This window comes from Neoarius graeffei, chromosome 2 (genome assembly GCF_027579695.1).
Source record: "Neoarius graeffei isolate fNeoGra1 chromosome 2, fNeoGra1.pri, whole genome shotgun sequence".
Taxonomy (NCBI): domain Eukaryota; kingdom Metazoa; phylum Chordata; class Actinopteri; order Siluriformes; family Ariidae; genus Neoarius; species Neoarius graeffei.
The window spans coordinates 12667292-12690034 of NC_083570.1; the positions used below are offsets into that span (position 1 = coordinate 12667292).

The following is a 22743-nucleotide window of genomic DNA, read 5'->3' on the forward strand; positions in this document are numbered from 1 at the left end:
GAAATGCTGATGTGAATGAGTTTGTGTTCGAGCTGAGAAACTGTGAGGGAAATTTAATGGACGAACATTATTATTCTTTGTGTTCCTGTATGTTGAGCTCAAATGAATTAATGGACGAACATTATTATTCTCTGTGTTTCTGTATGTTGAACTAAAGTGGCTTAGTTACTGAGAAGAGATGTTTTTCCACATGCTGTAATGGCTTTTCTGTGGCCTTGGTGGTAATGAGCAGGGTGCTTGAGTTCGTCCTAACTACGCATCTTCTCATGATGTAACCACCTTTCCTGACCTCGGTGGTGATAAGCAGGGAGCTTGAGCTCTCCCTAACTCGCATCTGCCTGCACATACCAGAGCACGCCAGGTGCACACTTTAACAAAGCTTCCTAGAAAATCTTGAGCCAATCACGTGAAGACACAAGCAGTGAGTGAATGCTTTCAGAGTATAATAGATAACATTCCTAAAACACAACTCAGAGTGCGCGTACTCTCGGCATCATCAGAAGTGATGTCTTCTTCTGTTCTTCTCTTTCCTTTCCTATTTTATATACCTTTTATATGATCTACTATAATAAATGACTGAAAAGACAACTGTTAAGCACTCTGAAGTGTTTATTAGAAATTTCCATTACAAAACTCTGCAATCTGGTGCTTCAAGACTGAAGTGTGACGTCTGATCTACACAAATTTCTGACCTACACACATTTCTGATTTTATGGGTTTTACCATCAGACCATTTTATTTCTGTCTCCACAGTTGAAGACGTTCAGATTTTACTCTCAGAGCCAAAGAGCAGAGACGATTTTCTGAAATGTATGTGTACACACACACACACACACACACGTCTAGAACACACGCGCACACACACACGTGACAACACGCACAAATACACTTAGGCAGCTGGGCCATAGAAGGTTCACACTGCACGCTGCATGCTGCACGCTACACGCTACACGTTCACGTGAAGAACCGGACCCTGGGCCATTAAACTTCAACTTTTCTCGGTAGTCGTCCATTTTATCTCCCTAGACCCGTTCTGATTGGCTGGCGCGGCGGTGACCTTGGGGTCGTGCATGCATTGACTGGAATTTCCATCTTCACGCCTAGAAAAAAGTGTGCATGTTCATTTCTCGCTTCACGCGTGAAGTGTGCAGCGTGCAACGTGAACGCCGTTCTATGGCCCAGAGCAAGTCATGCTACGTTTGTCCACTTTTCTTTACACGCGTGTAGCGTGTAGCGTGCAGCATGCAGCGTGAACCTTCTATGGCCCAGCTGCCTTACACACCTACAATGTGCACAAACATACACACGTGTCTAGAACATGCAAAAGCAAACACACACATCTACAACATGAATACACACACACACGACATGCGCAAAAACACACCCACACGTAGAACATGCACAAAACACACACACGTGCGTACAACATTCACAAACACACAAACGTACAATATGCATAAACATACACACACACACAGATCATGCACAAACACATACACGTCTTTGTAACGCGCGCGCACACACACGTCTATAACATACACAAACACACGTGTCTAGAACATGCACAAACACACACGTCTGCAACACACACATGCACACGTGTCTACAACCTGCATAAACGCGCGCACACACACATATCTACAACATGCAGAAACACACACGTGTCTACAATGTGCACAAAAACACACACGTGTTTACAACATTTACAAAGACACACACATGTCTACAAGATGCACGAAGGCACACACACATACAATATGCTGAAACACACACGTACGACATGCACAAACACACATACACAAATGTAGAACATGCACAAACATACACACGTCTATCAAGCAGACACACACACATATACACACACACATGTTGACCATGCACACACACACACACACACACACACACACGTGTACAATATGCAGTCCCCCCGGGATTTGGCGGGCATTTTTTGTGATTGTTGCGGGCTAAAATGTCTGATGTTGCGGGGGGTTTTCCAAAAAGTTGCGATGAAAGTTGCGGTGTTTTTTAGGTTTTTGTTGCGATTACATTGCGGGAGGAAGTGAAAGTTGCGAGAAATTGTTGTGATTTTCTCTTTTTGTGATTAAAATTGAGTGATATGTTAAATATTAAGTTATTACTGAAAAACTATTGATTAAAAAACAAAGACACTGCAAAATGGTCCTATAAACAACTTTACCAATATAAAAGATTACCAGGACTACAAAAATGCAGAAAAATAGGCTTTACTTATCCAAATGCACCTGTTGGTTCAAAAGTTAAAGTGCATAGAACCTCACAGCACAACATGAAGTTACCTTAAAATATAATATAAATGCCTCAGCTTTCATGTAAGAAAAAAAAAAGCTATTAATACTAGTACTGTGTGCAGGCAGTCTCTCCTGAAGACTAAATTAAACAATAATTATAAACTAATAAAATAAATGGCTCAGGCTTCATAGAAGGAAAAAAAACAATTTGAACAGAATCTCACAGTATGATGCTGAAGCTGCCTAAACAATGGAAAATAAAATACCATTTTGGCAAAAATGTTGGCATCCATTAATTTCTTGTATTAAGTAAAAAAATAATGTAAAGTGCACATAGTCCTTCACTGTAAACATAACACACTTTTAGTAACAGAATTTAAGCCTATATAAACACTGACTCGCACAGCGTTGCTGACGTTTTCCAGCCCAAAATATGTTCAAAACCCACCAAATTGCACTTAAAACCGCCCAATCTGGCAACACTGTGCACATGCTGCTTCTCTTGAATGTATACATGGAAGAAAGGCGGAAGGTAGTTTGTCGACGTCACCTCAAGACGACGCCAACGATCGGTCAAATTTGCAGGAAAGTTGCGGTGATTGGATATAATTGCAGCCCCGCCCTGAATTCGCGGGGATTGGTTGAATTTGCGTTGAAGTTGCAAATCGCAACATCGCGAAATCCTGGAGGGTCTGTACAACATGCACAAACACACTCCACATAAATCTATGCTGTGATTAATATCTAACATGTTCACATTTCTCATGTGTTTAGATTTTTGTGATCTGACTCTGGATCCCAACACAGTAAATTATCGCCTCATTCTGTCTGAGAAGAACAGAGTGGTGACGTACAGTGAGAGAAATCAGCCGTACTCTGATCATCCAGAGAGATTTGACTCCTACGGGCAGGTGTTGTGTAAGGAGAGAGTGTGTGGACGCTGTTACTGGGAGGTGGAGTGGAGCAGTGAGGGATATGTGTTCATATCAGTCTCATATAAAGACATCAGAAGGAAAGGACGGGGTAATGAGTGTGCGTTTGGACGCAACAATCAGTCCTGGAGTCTGCAGTGTTCTTCTTCTTCTCTCTTTTTCTATCACAACAACATTAAGACTGATCTCAGAGTTCCATCCCCCTCCAGAATAGGAGTGTATGTGGATCACAGTGCAGGAACTCTGTCCTTCTACAGCGTCTCTGACACGATGAAGCTCCTCCACAGAGTCCACACCACATTCACTCAGCCTCTATACGCTGGATTCTGGCTCTACTGGTATTTTAGGGTAAATTCAGGACTAACTGTGAGGTTGTGCGATCGAAAAAAATAATGAGTTTTTGGTGTTTTATCGTCACTAATTTGTTGATTAAAAAAGAAATCCATGCACATTTCCTTATTGATCCTCAATTGTGAAAAAATTACGAACATTAAATCATTAAAAACACAATGTTAAAACTCTGCATTTCACCTCAGTCTAGAATCATCAGCTACAGATATAAAGGAAATGAAATTGTAAGATCTGAATGTACGGCCAATAAAATATAAAATCTCTACTGATTTCTGAAATTAGTGCAGCAAAATGCCTGAGCTTTCTCTAAAGTCTGCATTTATTGGGTTTTATGTTTGTAAATATAATAATTTGCAATTTGGTAATAATGCTTTGGTTAAAATGTTTACTGACTCTAATAAACCCTTAAAATGTGGATGTTTAGCTCAGAAATATTTCATTACTAATAACCTGTTTTAGTCCTCAGAGAAATCTGGTTTGTTTTTTCATGAAGATGTAGACCAAAATAAAGCTTTCCAGGAATTTTCAGGATCATCCCCATGTCTTCATGTCTGTTCTTTTTTGTCTTTCGGGCATCGCCTCTCCAGAATACAATCACAACAACAAACTTTACACAATCCGAGATATTTTAAGATCCACATGAATAAAAAGATGATGTCTGTCCTCCTTGGTAATGGGTTCTAGAAACTGTAGTTACCTGCTATGGCCACTATGGGGCAGTGAAAAAATATGTTGGATCATATCTCAATATGTATCTGTTTATGTGAAGTATTGTCAGATTTTTTTTTATCTTAAATCACTCAAGGGGAAATTTAATAATATCACAGAATTATTACCCAAGCTAAACTGACTATCCGTCCACCAAAATGGTTTAATAGTTGTAACAATACTGTAATGAGACTCTTCTATAGATGGTGCTGCAGTGGAGAGGGTGAGCAGCACCAAGTTTCTGGGTGTGCACATCTCTGAAGACCTGTCCTGGAGCAACAACACCGCATCACTGGCCAAAAAAGCCCAACAGCGTCTGTACTTCCTCCGCAAACTGAGGAGAGCGAGAGCCCCGGCCCCCATTATGCATACTTTCTACAGAGGCACCATCGAGAACATCCTGACCAGCTGCATCACTGTGTGGTACGGCGCCTGCACCGTGTCCTGCTGCAAGACTCTGCAGCGCATTGTGAGAGCAGCTGAGAGGATCATTGGTGTCTCTCTCCCTTCTCTAATGGATATTTATAACTCCCGCCTCACCCACAAAGCCATCAGGATTGCAGGTGACCCCACCCACCCATCTCACAGCCTCTTCAGTCTGCTGCCATCGGGGAGGAGACTGCGGAGTCTCCGGGCCAAAACCAGCAGGCTCAAGAACAGTTTCTTTCACCAGGCGGTCAGGAGGCTCAACTCCCTCCCTGTTCTGCCCCTCCTCCCCCCTCTGCCCCCTGCCACAGATTCTGCTCGCACCCCCCCCCCCCCCCCCCCCCCCCCAGCATCTGATATGTCATCCTCATAGCCTCCCCCCCCCAAACACACACATACATACATCTCATCGTTCATTAACACACTGAACTCAGGGACCGCACATCTCACTTTACCTCGCTCATTTGCACTATTCCGCACTACCTCACCTTAACAGCTGCTAGTTTGTTTATACTGCTTATTTCATGTTTACCTGCTATACCTCAAGTGCCCTTGACTGTTTGTTTATTTGCACCAATTTACGTGTGTGTGTGTGTGTGTGTGTGTACATATATGTATGTATATATGAGTGTTTAGTCTGTCTAGTTCTTATCTAGTGTGTTTATACTGTTTATATTGTCTGTTTGACTGTTTAGTCTTTGTCTAGTTCTTATCCAGTGTTTATACTGTTTATATTGTTTGTTTGTTTTTTCAATTATTTTATTTTTATTTATTGCATTGCCTGTTTGCACTGTGGGTCAGAGAGGACTGAAATTTCATCTGTGCTGTATGTCGAGCATGGATAGCATATTTGACAATAAAGTTGACTTGACTTCTTAATGTGCTGTTATAAAAAGTCTTGGTTTTAGCCAAAAGGGTAAATTAATTCATTTAAAGCTGAGGCACGAGAGCGAACCAATCAGTGACCTGCATGTGAGCAAACCAGACAAAGTCACGGATTATAACAAAAACATTTATTTCTACTGATTCACTTTTATGCCACTGTGGTAAAAACATGTCCCGCTTTGCGCTCTCCTCATGGACAGATGTGCGCGTGTATTTGTTTACAAGCTGAAGCCAGTTGAACTGTAACACCAGCAGAAGCCAAAGAAACATGTTGACTGACAAGGTGGAGGAATATTACAGGATTTTACACAAATATGATGCACAGTCTTATTTATTGTGACATCAGAGATGAACAGAGAGTGTCTTTGTTTGGAGGGCGAAAGCTGAAGCCCCACCAAAATATGCCAAGAGATGCCCATGGTGCATCCGCTTCCCATAATCTGTGTTCAATACAATTTTAGTTCTTTGTAATGTGGTAATAATTATTTTAATGCTTTTAAAAACTCCGATAAGGCTTTTAAAATGTGTATGTGTAGCTCAGACAATTGCTAATAATAATCTTACCAATAAGCACTGCATTTATTCATGCTATTTCAATGCAACTGTTTTAGTACAAATTATTATTATTATTATTATTATTATTATTATTAACAATGACGGATCTCTGACTAAAAAGCTGTAGTTAAAGGCTTTGGCCACTAGGTGGCAGTGAAACATGTAATTCGCTCATCACGTCACTCAAAAACCACGAGTGTCCCATGTCCAGGTGGTTTTCAACAGGTCTCTCAGAGATTTTGTGAGAGTGGGCAGGTGAGGGGAAGCTTGCCGACGTAGTTCACCATTCCCGTAAAGCGTCTCACTCCTTCAATATCCTGTGGTTCGGGCATGTTGAGAATTGCTTTAATTTTGTCAGGGTCAGCCTCAGTCCCTTGAGCACTTACTTTATGTCCTAGGAACTTCACTTCTTTCACACCAAACTCACATTTTTCATTAAGGATCAGACCTGCAGTCTTAAATTTCTGGAGGACTTCACACAGCCTGCCGTCATGCTCGGTTTCATCTTTACCGAACACCGAGATGTCATTGACATGGCACAGTGTTCCTGGTGTGCCTGCAATGATCTGGGAGATTCTCAGCTGGAAATGCTCAGGTGCTGAGAAGATCCCAAATGGGAGTCTCCTGAAGCAATACCTCCCAAAAGGAGTTATGAAAGTCGTCAAGGGCTCAGAGTCTTCATGTAAGGATATTTGCCAAAATCCTGACGTGGCATCCAGTTTTGAAAATACTGCTGCTCCATCTAATTTTGCAAGTGTGTCATCCATAGCTGGGAGTGTGTGTCTCTCATGGAGCACACTTTCATTTCACCTTGTTAGATCTACGCAGATCCTGATGTTGCCATTGGGCTTTGGGACTACCACCATCTCCGCACACTACACAGTCGGCTCTTGAATTTGTCGGATGACGTCCATGTTTTCCATCCTCTGGAGCTCTGACTTCACTTTGTCCATAAGGAGTAATGCCAGAGTATGGCACTGCTCCATCAGCAAGTTCTATCATAAGGCTACTCTGCAGCTTCCCTAAGCCTGAGAAAACTTTTGAAACATTGTTTTGAATTTATTTCCCATTGTTTGAACTGCTGCTACCTGCTGCAGTGGTGGTAGGCTCTGGATGACAGGGAGACCTAGTAGTGGCATCACTAGGTCTTTTACTACAAATATTTCCTGCTCTATTTTCTTTTTGCCCTTTTTCAGACATGCACTGAACGTGTCCAGTACAGTCACTGGATGGTTGTTGGGATTGCTGATCATTCGCTGTGCATTTTGGAGATTCCCATCTCTGGCTTTTGAGTACATTGATTCTGGTATGACTGTGACAGCCGCTCCTGTATCAAACTTAAAGTTAATCAGTTCTCCATTCATCTGTATATCCTGTTTCCAGATTTCTTGCTTCTGACTTTGAATCGTTCCCATGAATGCCCATTCTGCCATGTCATGGCTTTCTTCGATGGCTTCCACACGCTGTCCTGTCTGACACATTGTCGCGAAATGGTCTTTCTTTGGACATTTTCTACACTCCGCTTCTCTAGCTGGACATTGTTTCAGTGTATCCTGAGGGCTTTTCCCACATTTATTGTTTCCGTTTGAGAGTATGCCGTGTGCATTCTGGCTGCCGCTTGTCACCGGAGCCTTGTATTTTTATTTTATTTTCTCTTTTGTTTTTCTTTTTTTGTTTGGGTAGTTTGATGTTTGCTTTTGTTTGAGTGTTTTTGTCCATCAGTTGTGGTGTAACTCCAGACCCAGTTTTGGGTATCAGTTCACTCCAGGCCTCGGTTTGCTGTGGGTGATGCCTGTGCTCCTAGCTATGGACTGCAGTGAACTCGTTGCTCATTTTAACATCGTGGTTGTCTAGTGCTCTGTGCAGCGGTGCTTTAGTGCTTGGCATGATGTTCCAAGCAATGTTGCTTGGTGGTGTTGCAACAGCTGTGCAGGTGGTTTGGGACATACCAGCGCTCTGCGTGGCAGTGTGTCTGTGCTCGCTTTGTGAATCCATGACATGGTGTTCTGGGTGGTGATGCCTGGTGCCGTTGCGGTGGCTATGCTGGAGGTGTGGCACTTTTTTTGTGTGTGTGTGCCTTTTGGTGGGACTGTGGCTGCTACACCATTGGACTGTCATCCTGACCTTTATTTGGTGGACTTTTTTTTTTTCCTATCATTGTAAAGCGACCTTGGGTTTTGAGAAAGGCGCTATAGAAATTGAAAGTATTATTATTATTCTTACTATTATCTTGTGATTTTCTGTTCTCTGGGCAGTGTGACTTTTCTGTGCTGTTGTCACCATCTTAAAGCTCCCTGGTTTTTGTGCAGCTATAGCATCCACATTTGCAATCTTAATTTCAGTCTTTTTACATCTAATTAATGGTTGCTGTTTCTTGACTTCTTCGTTTTGTCTGACTTGTGTGACTGTTTTAGCCAATGTGAGATTAGGATCTAATTGTAATTTTGCTGACAACTTTGTGTCTCTGATTCCCACTACGATCCGATCTCTAATCATTTCTTCCAGCAGAACGCCATATTGGCAATGCTCCGCGAGCTTGTGAGTGATAAAGTTTTCCACTGTTTCGCCTGGCTGTTGATATCTGCTATTAAATTTGGCTCTCTCATACAGTTGTGGTCAGAAGTTCATATCCAGTGACATGAATGTCATCTTGGATATGTCATGGCAATACTGGGCTTTCAATGATTTCTCTGAACTGTTCGTTTTCTGTGGCGAAATGACTGCACAACATATTTCTTTAATTGAAAAAAAAAACCATGAATTTGGTGCAATAGTTTTAATTTATTTTGAGTTTTCTGAAATCAGCACATGGTCAAAATTATACATACAGGGTCAACAAATTTACATACACTCACTTAGATTATTAATTCAGAGGGGCTGAAACTTCCAAAATGTCTCTTATCTTGCCAAGGCCGAGGTCTCCTAACTTCCTGTTAGCAGTGGCGGCTCCAGAGATTTTTCCTTAGGGTGGCAAAGGAGGGGCATAGGTTCCAGGAGGGGGCATAGGTTTTCGATGCAGCAGTTTATGCAAATCATAGAAATCATTTTTACTTACGCTCAAGAAAGACTCACAATCAAGTCATCTTATCAAATATGTATTGAGCTATTGTACCATCAAGGAAAACGGATTCAACCATCTTTTCTGAAAGTATATTCCCAAGCAATGAATGGAACTATTCTGCCGTAGCGATGTATCAAAAAATAGACAGATAGCAAATGGTTTAGATTGTGGATCTTTACTGAAGACTTCAAACTTATACAGATGTGTTCATCCTCGATTTCCGTAAAACTTAAAGAAACAAATTAAGTATATCACTAAACTGAATAGACACAGGCGAAAACCCGAGCTCGGCTGACCTGCTAGTAATGCTAACACACAACACACAAGTTGTTTACTTTCTAAAGCCTATCACTTTACAAAACTATTATCTTTCATTTCGTTGTCTAGCATACACAGAAAGTAAGACATAACTTACAGGTATAGCTACTACCGGAACCTGGCGAGACAGCACTCCATACAGCCAACCAATGACTGTATAGCCTACTGCATCCAACAAAAAACTAACATTTTAGAAAAACTAATGTCTCTGATTGTAATAAAAATATTGGTAATAAAGATAGCTGGGCTAAAAGAATAATTGAGTACCAAAATGCATTTAACATAGAAAGGACAAGACTGTGTTCTATCAGGTGAAAACAATTTGACCAACCTCTTTGCTCCAGCACGTTGCCTCATCAGAAGTCGAGCATTCAGAAGAATCATAACAGAAGAACGTCTCTCTCTGGGTGAAACCATTTCAAAATTCCAGGGGTGGGGTGGGGTGTGAAATAACGGTAGGTAGAGGTGAGATGAGGGCTTAGTATCTCTGTAGATCAGTGGCGGCTGGTAGTCTTTCAAACAGGGGAGGCTGGTCGGTTACAATATTTCCAGATTTTAAAAGAAAAAACACATCAGTTTTGCCCATACTCTTGCCTCTGATCTGGCTGATTGCTGGCAGCGTCACAAACTGTGAAATAACAGGTTCTTTTGGCCCATTAGCCTACTGTCCAATATACATGATGTTGGGGGGGGGGGTTATATTTTAACATTTTATATTTTAAAATTGTGGCATGTTGTTTAAAAATTGACCTCGGCTGTGTTTTTGTTTAAAAATGTTTTCCAAATTGTAGCTGTGTTTAATTCATATCCAGAAAAATATATATTCCAATATAATATACTCAGCATAAACATTTTAAATAGATTCTATATTTTTGGTCCATCCATGACATATTACTAAAGTAGCCTATTTATTGTTGTTGATGTGGGTCATTTGCTGTTAGCCAATTCACTTTCTTGTACCAGGAGAGCTGAAAGGAACGAGTATTATTCCCTACCTTTTTCACCAAGTCAGTTTGAGGTGTTGGTCTACCCTCCTCTTTAATTTTAATTTTTTCCTCAAAAGGAAGACTGGCAAATGGCTTCGCCAAAATTAAATCAGCAATGCTTGGCATCCGTGCGCAGCTTTCTTGCTAGCTAACTATCCCCCTCAAGTTCAAGTTCAGTCACTCAAATAAACGAAATTTCTGGAACTAAGATAGCAAACTTGACAACACTATATTTACACTTTATTTACAATGAAAATATATACAAACTAAAAAAGCTGGTAGAAACCGTATGTAATGAATGAAATCGAAATGTAAGCCGATCTCTTACAATACACCACAGCACTTGCGAATCCGCATGGGACTGAACTGATGTTGCCAGATACTGCTGACGTTATCCAGCCCAAAATATGTTCAAAACCCGCCAAAATGCACTTAAAACCGCCCAATCTGGCAACACTGTACCGCTGCCTGTTTATAGTTGAAACGAGCTGTCAATCAAAGAAAATATCCGGCCGCTTTCACCAATCACCAGTCTCCTCGCGGAAACTGCCATGTCCCTCCCATGTGAGGCTCGGAGTTCGTGGGCGGGCATTTTTGCAGTATTTGTCCAATAACCGTCTTGCATTTTGAGATTGAAAAGCGCATAGCTCCCAAATGCCGTTGAAGTCCACTGAGGCTGGGAGTCCATGAGACTCCGTGGGTGGGCATTTTCGCAGTATTTGTCCAATAATCGTCTTGCATTTTGAGACTGACAAGCACATAGCTCCCAATCCACTGAGGCTGGGCTGCATCGTGCTGTCAGGAGGGGGAAAAACTCACGCACGCATTAGGTGAACTGGGGAAAGTTATAACGGAATGATTTCGCACTGTAGTTGGGTTGAGCACATATTTCTATGATTCTGGATCTGAAATAGCAATGTTATAAGGTTGGCTATAACATAAGCCTAGCACAATTCATCCTACACGATGTTCGTCATTTTTAGAGGAGGCTGAGCCTCCCTCGTTGTCTTAGAGCAATCGCCCGTGCTGCAGATAGATAATTGAATCTCATTAATGTGTTTTAGTAAATAATTATTTTTAAAATGGGGGGCAACTGTGGTGGCAAGACATACTTTTACAGTGGCAACTGCCACCTTTTGCCACCCCTTAACACCGCGCCTGCCTGTTAGTGATCATGATTGACTACAGCTGGTAGCTTCTCTGTGCCTTCATAAAAAGGTTTTGTTTACAGCACTCATTGAATTGACCAACACACAGTAAAATGGGAAAGTCTAAGGAGCTCAGTGCAGATCTGAGAAAGAGGATCGCAGATGTACACAACTCCGGAATGTCTCTTAGAGACATTTCTAAACAACTGCAGATCCCAAGATCAGTTCAAACAATTGTAGGTAAGTTACTGGGAGGTGTAGTCCCTTTGCCAATCCACTGTACTTCAAGAAAACCCAAACTGTCACCCTCAGCTGAAAGGAAATTGGTTCCGATGGTCAGGAAAAACCCAGGAACTACCATGGCACAGTCCTGCGATGAACTGGAAGCTGATGGATCACTGTCTACAGTTCAGTGAGTTTTATATCACCATGGACTAAGAGGCTGCTATCCAAGAAATAACCCCCTGCTCCAAAATTGACATCTTCAAGCTTAACTAAAGTTTGAAGCTGACCAGATGGGCAAAGAAAAAGCCTTCTGGAGGAAAGCTGTATGGTCAGATGAGACAAAAATTGAGATGTTTGGCCACAGTGGCCACCATATACAGAGGGACACTGTACCAGCTGGTGGTGGTGGCAGGATCATCATGCTCTAGGGCTGTTTTACTGTTTTACATGCTCTGGCGCTGTGGGAGATGGCTGCCTCTCCAGTAGCTCTGTAGTTTTTAGTTCTTTAAACCTCTTTTTTCCACTTTTTTACTTTTCTGCTCTTCTTATGAAGACATAGTGTGATTTTCTTCATATTCCATGGATATTTTTAACTTTAACATGCAACCAGGAGCCAGTCTCCTTGCTTGTTCGAGAGAGGAGCTGCTGGCCCTGAAAACAATGGGGCAGGCTGGGATACGACACCACATCCCGGCGGAGCTGAGGAGGAGACCCAGGGGCTGCAATGCCGGGGCTAAGCTAAAGGCTAGGCTAGCGGACAACCAGTGGCAATGCAAACCAGCTATTCCCTCCATTATAACGGGGAATGTGAACTTGCTGCTGAACAAGGTTGACGAGCTATCCACACTGAACAACCAGCGGACTTACCGTGAGAGCAGCTTGTTTATTTTTACGGAGACATGACTAACCCACTTTATACTGGATGCTAACGTCCACCTGCATGGATTCATTGTTGTGAGAGCCGACAGAGACACTAAAGTATGCGGGAAAAGCAAAGATGGGGGACTCATCATCTACGTGAACAACTGCTGGTGTAACCGCGGACATTTCTCCGTAAAGACAGTTTTATGTTGCCTGGACTTGGAGCTGCTAGCCATTAGCCTGCGGCCATATTATCTGCCGAGGGAGTTCAGTCATGTGATCATCATCTGTGTTTACATCCCTCCAAGGGCAGACGCAGCCGCTGCATGTGAGAGGATTCACTCTGTCACAGCAAGGCTGCAGACACAGCACCCTGAGGCATTTATGATCATTTCTGGGGACTTTAATCACACTACTTTGGACTCTACTTTGGCTGCTTTTTACCAGGTTGTGGACTGTCCAACAAGGAACAACAGGACAATTGACTTGCTGTATGCTAATGTGAGGGATGCATACAGAGTCACACCCCTCCCCCTACTAGGGAAGTCTGACCACAACCTGGTTTGTCTATGGCCAAAGTACATCCCCCTAGTCCAAAGACAGCCTGCAACAGCTAGCTCCATCAGGAGGTGGTCCCCTGAAATGGAAGATGCCCTCAGAGACTGTTATGACACCACGGACTGGGATGTGCTGCTTAGCCCACACTGTGAGGACATAGAGGGGCTGACACACTGTCTGACGGATTACCTCAACTTCTGTGCAGACATGATCTCCCCCGCTAAGACTGTACAGTGTTACCCTAATAACAAGCCACAGGTAACACAGGAAGTCAAAGCTGTCCTCAACAAGAAGAAGGCCACCTTCAGGAGCAGGAATAGGGAGGTGATGAAAGCAGCACAGCAGGAGGTGAAACGCTGTGTGAGGGAAGCTAAGGACAGCTACAGGAGAAAGGTGGAGCAGAAGCTGAAGGAGAACAGCATGAGGGAGGTCTGGGAAGGTATGAAAACCATCACAGGCCACAACACAAAGACCAGAGTCGTGGGGGGGGGACAGTGGAGAGCGCGAATGAGCTGAATGACTTCTTCAACCAGTTCAACCAGTCCACGTCCCCCCCCACCCTCCCCCTCACTGCAGCCATCTCTCCTTCTTCCTTCAACATACCTCCCCCCAGTCATTGCAGCAGCCCCCTCCTCCTCCACCTCAACACAGACTCCTCCATGCATCACTGCAGATCAGGTCAGAGGTCAACTGAGGAAGCCTCATCCCAGGAAAGCAGCAGGCCCGGACAAGGTGTGTCACCGACTACTGAAGACCTGCACTGCTGAACTGGGTGAACCACTCCAATGTATCTTCAACCTCAGCCTGCAGCTGGGGAGAGAGCTGAATGACTTCCGACCAGTGGCACTCACTTTACATCTGATGAAGACATTGGAGCAGCTCTTCCTCAGCTTCCTCAGACCTCAGGTGCAACATGCCCAGGAATGTCTGCAGTTTGCGTACCGGCCAGGTGTTGGTGTGGAAGATGCCATCCTCTACCTGCTACACCAAGCCTACTAGCATCTGGATAAGGGAAATGGCACAGTGAGGATCCTCTTCTTGGACTTCTTGAGTGCCTTCAACACCATCCAGCCCCTTATGCTTCAGGACAAACTGAACAGGATGCAGGTGGACCCCTGCCTGGTCACCTGGATCTCCAGCTACCTCACTGACAGACCACAGTACATCAGGCTGAAGGACATCACTTCTGACACTGTGATTAGCAGCACCGGAGCACCCCAGGGCATGGTGCTGGCCCCTCTTCTCTTCACTCTGTACACCGCAGACTTCTGCTACAACTCAGAGCTGTGTCACATTCAGAAGTTCACCCATGACACAGCCATAGTGGGGTGTATCAGGGATGACATTAAGGAGGAATATAGGAGCCTGGTGAGGGACGTTGCCATTTGGTTCAACAGGAATGATCTGCAGCTCAACGCCTCGAAGATCAAGGAGCTGGTCATTGACTTTGGGAGGTCCAGACCAAGGTCACGACCAATTCTGATCAAGGGAGTCGAGGTGGAGGCTATGTATTCCTACAAGTACCTGGGGCTGTGGCTGGACTGGATTTGCAACACCAACCACCTGTACAGGAAGGTACAGAGCAGGCTGTACTTCCTGAGGAGGCTGTGGTCCTTTAACATCTGCAGGAAACTCCTCTGGATGTTCTATCAGTCCGTGGTTGCCAGTGTCCTGATTTACACTGTGGTGTGCTGGGGGGGGCAGCAAATCCAAGAAGGACAGATCCAGGCTGGACAAACTGATCAGGCGTGCCGGCTCTGTGGTCGGCATGAAGCTGGACTCTCTGGTGACGGTGGCAGAGAAGAGGACTATGGATAAACTACTGAACATCATGGACGATGCCAGTCACCCTCTGCACACCGTCATCAGCAACCAGAGGAGCCTGTTCAGTGACAGAATGCTCCTTCCCAAGTGCAGGACTAACAGACTTAAAAACTCCTTTGTCCCTCACGCCATCAGACTGTGCAACTCCTCTCTGGGGGGGGGGGGGAAACAGGAGGACAGAGGACTGGAAGGAGCAGTAGCCTAGCCTGACAAAAAGCAATACTGGACAATGTGCAATATAAATGTGCACTACCTCTCCTGCTGGACTTTTTTCAGATCTTTTTTAATATATTTGTATATGTAAATAGTTAATTTATCGAGAAGTTTTCTAAATACTTAATTATCTAGAAGTTCTCTCTTTTTTCTATTCTCTGTTTATCCTGTAATGATGCCACTGGAATTTTAATTTCCCTGAGGGAACCCTCCTAAAGGGATCAATAAAGTTTGATCTAATCTAATCTAAGTGGATGGAATAATGAAGAAGGAGGACTACCTCAGAATTCTTCAGCATAACCTCAAACCATTGGAAACTTGAACATGATTGGGAGTCACAACAGGACAATGAACCCAAACACGTATCAGAGCTGGTTGTGGAGGATAAAGCAGGCTAACATTAAGCTTAAAACAAGCCCTGACTTCAGCCTGACTGAAAATATTATGGACCGTGCTTATAAGTCCATGCCAAGAAAAACAAGAAAATTTAATTGAACTCTACCAATTCTACCATGAAGAGTCATGAAATATCCAACCAGAATTCAGCCAGAAGCTTCTCATCTCATCTCATTATCTCTAGCCGCTTTATCCTGTTCCACAGGGTCGCAGGCAAGCTGGAGCCTATCCCAGCTGACTACGGGCGAAAGGCGGGGTACACCCTGGACAAGTCGCCAGGTCATCACAGGGCTGACACATAGACACAGATAACCATTCACACTCACATTCACACCTATGGTCAATTTAGGCCGAATCCCATTTCACCCCTTGGACCAACCCCTTGGCCCTTCCCCTCCATTTTGCGCGTTCACGTGAAGGGGTAGGGGTATCCCAATCCCAGTTAACGCGGAGGGGTAGGGGAAGGGGTAGGGCTTCTGTACCCCTCCAAACGGAGATTTTCCTGGAGCTGACTCCGAACGAAGGGGTTTGAGTGATTTCCCACAATGCCATGCGGATTTCAGTGAGATTTCATGCGGATTTCAGAAAGATGGCGGTTCCCGCGGCGAAAGATTGTCATAAATGTATTTTCTCCATTATTTACGTGTTTTAAGTTGTTATCCAGAGGCAACACGCCGCTTGATTCGCTTTCGAGCTGAGAATGAGCAGCGATTTCTGAAATCCAAGCTGCTGCTAAAAAGCTGTGGGAGTGAGTATTGTTTTTGGTTGCTTGACTGCGTACGTTTTGTTCTGTTATTCTCGCTTTTATTGTTTACATGAGTGTTCTGACACCTCATTCTGTCGGATGTGGTGCACGAAGCGCCAAAGATATCCCATTCAGTGGTGTTAGTTAACAAATCACACCCTGCCAGCAGAGATTTCTGGTTCTGCCTCTGGCTCTGACTGTAGCGGCTGGTCGCAGCCAATGACGAATTTGGTCACGTTTTGCTAACGTAAACGCTGACGGAGGTACGCGATGACGTATGCGATCGTTGAAGGGCTATCCCAATACGTAAGGGTTGAATTTCAAGCCCTATCCCTTGTAGCTCAGTTTCAAGGGGAAGGGCCAAGGGGAAGGGGGAGGGGAAGGGGTAGGGGTAGGGGTAGAAATTAGAATTGGGATTGGGCCTTAGAGTCACCAGTTAACCTAACCTGCATGTCTTTGGACTGTGGGGGAAACCGGAGCACCCGGAGGAAACCCACACGGACACGGGGAGAACATGCAGCCAGAAGTTTGTTCATGGTAAATAAAAAATGTTTGGTCAAAGTGACTTGCTATGAGACATTTTACCCAAATATTAGGTGTGCTGTATGTAAATTTTTGGCCCTCTATGTACAACCCCGATTCCAAAAAAGTTGGGACAAAGTACAAATTGTAAATAAAAACGAATGCAATGATGTGGAAGTTGCAAAATTCCATATTTTATTCAGAATAGAACATAGATGACATATCAAATGTTTAAACTGAGAAAATGTATCATTTAAAGAGAAAAATTAGGTGATTTTAAATTTCATGACAAAAACACATCTCAAAAAAGTTGTGACAAGGCCATGTTTACCACTGTGAGACATCCCCTTTTCTCTTTACAACAGTCAGTAAACGTCTGGGGACTGAGGAGACAAGTTGCTCAAGTTTAGGGATAGGAATGTTAACCCATTCTTGTCTAATGCAGTATTCTAGCTGCTCAACTGTCTTAGGTCTTTTGTCGTATCTTCCGTTTTATGATGCGCCAAATGTTTTGTATGGGTGAAAGATCTGGACTGCAGGCTGGCCAGTTCAGTACCCGGACCCTTCTTCTACACAGCCATGATGCTGTAATTGATGCAGTATGTGGTTTGGCATTGTCATGTTGGAAAATGCAAGGTCTTCCCTGAAAGAGACGTCGTCTGGATGGGAGCATATGTTGCTCTAGAACCTGGATATACCTTTCAGCATTGATGGTGTCTTTCCAGATGTGTAAGCTGCCCATGCCACACGCACTAATGCAATCCCATACCATCAGAGATGCAGGCTTCTGAACTGAGCACTGATAACAACTTGGGTCGTCCTTCTCCTCTTTAGTCCGAATGACACGGTGTCCCTGATTTCCATAAAGAACTTCAAATTTTGATTTGTCTGACCACAGAACAGTTTTCCACTTTGCCACAGTCCATTTTAAATGAGCCTTGGCCCAGAGAAGACGTCTGCGCTTCTGGATCATGTTTAGATATGGCTTCTTCTTTGAACTATAGAGTTTTAGCTGGCAATGGCGGATGGCGTGGTGAATTGCGTTCACAGATAATGTTCTCTGGAAATATTCCTGAGCCTATTTTGTGATTTCCAATACAGAAGCATGCCTGTATGTGATGCAGTGCCGTCTAACGGCCCGAAGATCACGGGCATCCAGTATGGTTTTCCGGCCTTGCAGTGCCGTATTAAGCCAATGCGGTGCCCCTGGGCACTATACCTCAAGTGCCCCCCCACACACACACACACCACCACCACCCTGCGCGCACGCGTTCTGTAACCTCCTGCACACACTCACAAACCTTGCCCTTTGCTGTCAAAAATAGTAGCATATACATAAACAATAGTACACATAAACAAGGTCATTCTTCCTCATTGAAAATTTATTAAGTAGGCTACATCAGCCCATCAAATTCACTGAAAACAACCAACGATATGCATGTAGGCATATTGAAATGTCTTATTCAAAAATGAGCAGCATATATTTGTATGTCTCAATAAAAACCTTCAAAGCATCCATACTCTATTCTATCCATATTAAAATGTCTCAATTCAAAATGTGTATCAATTCAAACAGCATCAGCAATTTAAACAGCATCCATCTATATACAATACAGCATATTCAAATGTGTCCATTCAAAATGTGTATCAATTAAAATAGCATCGATCTAGGCAACATATTCAAATGTCTCAATTCGAAATATAAATATAAATTCAAATAACATCCAGTACGGCATATTCAGATGTACAATGTACATATGTGTATCAATTCAAAGAGTATCTGTTCTGTATGAACCTAGACATGTTCTCCCCATAGCGCAGGATCAGTTGAAATAGAGAAGTGTTCTACTGGCGTCGGCTGCGCTGGGTTGACATCCATAACACCCTCGTCTTCCTTCTCATCACCATGGTGTGAACTGATCTCTACCTGGCTTAAAGTGGCTTCGCACATCCCCTCCTCCCCGCAGTGGCGCCAGCAGAAAAAAATTCTGAGGGTGGCTAGTGGGGGCTAGGCAAATTCTTGGGGTGGCATAACCGACCAAAATAAATAAATAAATAAATAAATAAATAAATATTTATTTATTGATATACTTTATTTATATTAATATATTTAAACACTATTATTGCAATCACACTTTAATTATATTAACTTATAATATATTTAGGTTATTATTCATGACAGAATACAATGGCCAAGACATATTTGACAAGACTACTGCTAATGTTTCTTGAGGCCAGCATCAGGGTATGGAGGGTACCTTATATCACCACTAGATGGGGCGTTACACTAATAATTAGGGCACAGTGATGTAGCAGCTTAGGATTTATAATTATAATAAATATACTCTGGTGAAATTGTACCTACATTAATTTACTGACCTTTGCCTTTAAAATTACTTCACTTAGTGTAAATGAACATCAATGCATTTGAACACACCAACAGATTTCTGGCCTTTGACCTCCTGGATTCAATGCTGAGCAACCCCAAATTACTCAGCCTTTCATCTGACATTGAATTTCGCAGCACTGTCTTAATTAGTTTTAAAACAGAAAAACTGCGCTCACAGGCTGCAGTGCTTACCGGTAAAGCAAGCGCGATCTTGCAGATTTTGTACATTTCTGCGAATACCTCTGCATATGGTTCTAGAAAAACCGTGAGCTCTAATAAATTGGATGGTGTATCCTCACCACCCTCGTTCTTTCTCTGCAAAACTCTTGTAAGTTGGGGGATTTCATGATCAAGATCCTCTGTCTTACTTTTAGATGGGGCGAAGGGACCCCATTGTGCTCTGTTTCTTATTAGGATGCAGTGCTGCAGCACAGCAACCTATGGGCTCCCCTAGGGGAGCCCATAGGTTGCAGTGCAAAGCACTGCAACTATTGTTCTTCTACGTATTTCTTCTTCTTCTTCTTCTTCTTCTTCTTCTTCCTACGCAAATTTTGATTTCGAATAACTCAATAACCGTACGTCGCACACAGACAAACAATATATCAAAACATGCGGCTCGATCGGACTCGCTATGCTATTACTTTTCTCTACAGAATACGATTTTTTCGTGACGTAGTCGCGAAAAAATCGCCCAAAAAAAACCCATTCATTTCTATGGAATTAACTGAAAAAAAAGCTCTTTTTCAACATTTTTCAAACGTCCGCTGCTCTGGCATGCTTTAACCTAGAGACGTGATTCAAACTCTAAAACGTAGGAAAACTTCTCCTCTGTGGATCTGGCATTCAACTTTTCTGCTAGGTTCTACACTTTCGGTTCAGTCCCGGCTCAACCGCCATGTGGGTTCTGGGAGAAAATCCGGCTTTTGAATGGGTGTCTATTGCGTCACACACCAGTGAAGCTCGTTAACTTAGAGTGGAGAGAGGTTGAAAATAAAGCTCAAACTTTCTCGCTTAAACTGTGTTTTCATCCACAAATTTCACTCTACAGACATGATTTTCGCAAAAGTAGTCGGAAAACTTGTCCTGATTCACACAATGTGTGTACATAAACGATAGGATTTACAGTTTTTGAATGACAAGCGTCAAACTGAGGACAGGGCAGCTGACAGGCTTCATTGACACCCATTATAAACGTGAGAGAAAAGTCACTCGTTTTTAAATCGCTCTAGTGTCGTTATTTTTAAGACTACAAACAAAAAAATACATCATTTTATTCAGGAGACCCTTCTAGCGCTCACTGTGAAAGAATTTTGTGAATAGCTGCTTCCGTTGTCGAGTTATTTGTCATTGTTCGAGGTCTGGTCCGTAGTAAAACACAGCACAAAATTCAAGACCTTGTGTGTCTTAGCTCATTGACACGCATTATAAACGGGACAGAAAAGTCACTCGTTTTTAAATCGCTCTAGTGTCGTTATTTTTAAGACTACAAACAAAAAAATACATCATTTTATTCAGGAGACCCTTCTAGCGCTCACTGTGAAAGAATTTTGTGAATAGCTGCTTCCGTTGTCGAGTTATTTGTCATTGTTCGAGGTCTGGTCCATAGTAAAACACAGCACAAAATTCAAGACCTTGTGTGTCTTAGCTCATTGACACGCATTATAAACGGGACAGAAAAGTCACTCGTTTTTAAATCGCTCTAGTGTCGTTATTTTTAAGACTACAAACAAAAAAATACATCATTTTATTCAGGAGACCCTTCTAGCGCTCACTGTGAAAGAATTTTGTGAATTTCTTTTTATTGTGAAAAAAAAACAGCCTCGGTCGGCATGACACTTCACCTTAGCCGTCCACTTTATTAGGAACACTTCTGTTCGTACATACAAACACTCTTCTTAGAGTTTAGAGTTTATTTTATTTTTAAAAGGGACAGTGCACAAATTAAACATTATCCTTGTGGTAAGGACAGATGTCTGTCCCAGGTTATAGCAGTACATGCTAATTTCCGCCTGTAGTCACTTTGGTTATACTCTTGAATAGCTCTTCTTCATGACGGCTGCTGTCTCAAGCACACACACAATCATTGCATTGAAACATCATTGCAGGTCACACATTCACGGCCAGCAAACATGCGTGACCGAATTGCTTCGCGCACTGCATCCTCTCACAATTTCCCCCGGGGAATTGTCCGGTCTAGTTCTTACTATTGTATATTATTATTGTTTTGGCTTTTGTGTTAAAAAACCTTTTCACATCATTAACTTAGTGTTGTGATTTAAAATATATTTCCTAGCTCTACAGAAATCCAATGCGCCTCCTTGTGGTGGCTAAAAGGGTGGCTCAGAGTAATCTGGGGGTGGCTGCAGCCACCCCTAGCCACCACATGGGGGCGCCCCTGCCTCCCCAGCTTCAGCGCTGGTAGTGACAGCAGTTGTCGATGTTTTTATAAAAAAAACGATCTAACACTGGAACATTTTTAATTGCAGCTACACGCCTGTAGTCTTTCTCTTTTTAGGATGCAGTGCTGCAGCACAGCAACTATTGTTCTTCTACGTGTTTCTTCTTATTATTCCTACGCAAATTTCGATTTCGAATAATTCAATAACCGTACGTCGCACACAGACAAACAATATATCAAAACGTGCGGCTCGATTGGACTCGCTATGCTATTACTTTTCTCTACAGAATACGATTTTTTCGCGACATAGTTGCGAAAAAATCGTCGAAAAAAAACCCATTCATTTCTATGGAATTAATTTAAAAAAAAGCACTTTTTCAACGTTTTTCAAACGTCTGCTGCTCTGGCATGCTTTCACCTAGAGACATGATTCAAACTCTAAAACGTAGGAAAACTTCTCCTCTGTGGATCTGGCATTCAACTTTTCTGCTAGGTTCTACACTTTCGGATCAGTCCCGGCTCAAACGCCATGTGGGTTCCGGGAGAAAATCCGGCTTTTGAATGGGTATCTATTGCGTTACACACCAGTGGAGCTCGTTTAGTTACAGTGTAGAGAGCTTGAAAAAATAGCTCAAACTTTCTCACTTAAACTGTGGTTTCAGCCACAAATTTCACTCTACAGACATAAATTTCTCAAAAGTAGTAGTAAAACTTGTCCTGATTCACACAATGTGTCTACCTAAACGATAGGATTTACAGTTTTTGAATGAGAAGCCTCAAACTGAGGAGAGTGCAGCCGAGAGGCTTCATTGACACCCATTATAAATGTGACAGAAAAGTCACTCATTTTTAACTCGCTCTAGTGTCCTCATTTTTAACACTACAGACAAAAAATTACATCAGTTTATTCAGGGGACCCTTCTAGCGCTCACTGTGAAATAATTTTGTGAATAGCTGCTTTCGTTGTCGAGTTAT

At 42.8% G+C, this 22743-nt stretch overlaps 1 protein-coding gene across 1 annotated transcript in view; it reads left to right on the forward strand.

Moving 5' to 3' along the window:
• The window catches only part of LOC132868805 (uncharacterized), a 109352-nt gene extending 105466 nt beyond the window's left edge, over window positions 1–3886 (forward strand). The window contains exons 19-20 of the mRNA XM_060902004.1: window positions 754–810; window positions 3042–3886. Coding sequence (XP_060757987.1) covers window positions 754–810; window positions 3042–3592 — 608 coding nt within the window. The 3' untranslated portion in view covers window positions 3593–3886. The remainder of the gene's footprint in view (window positions 1–753; window positions 811–3041) is intronic.
• The last annotated feature ends 18857 nt before the right edge of the window (window positions 3887–22743 follow it).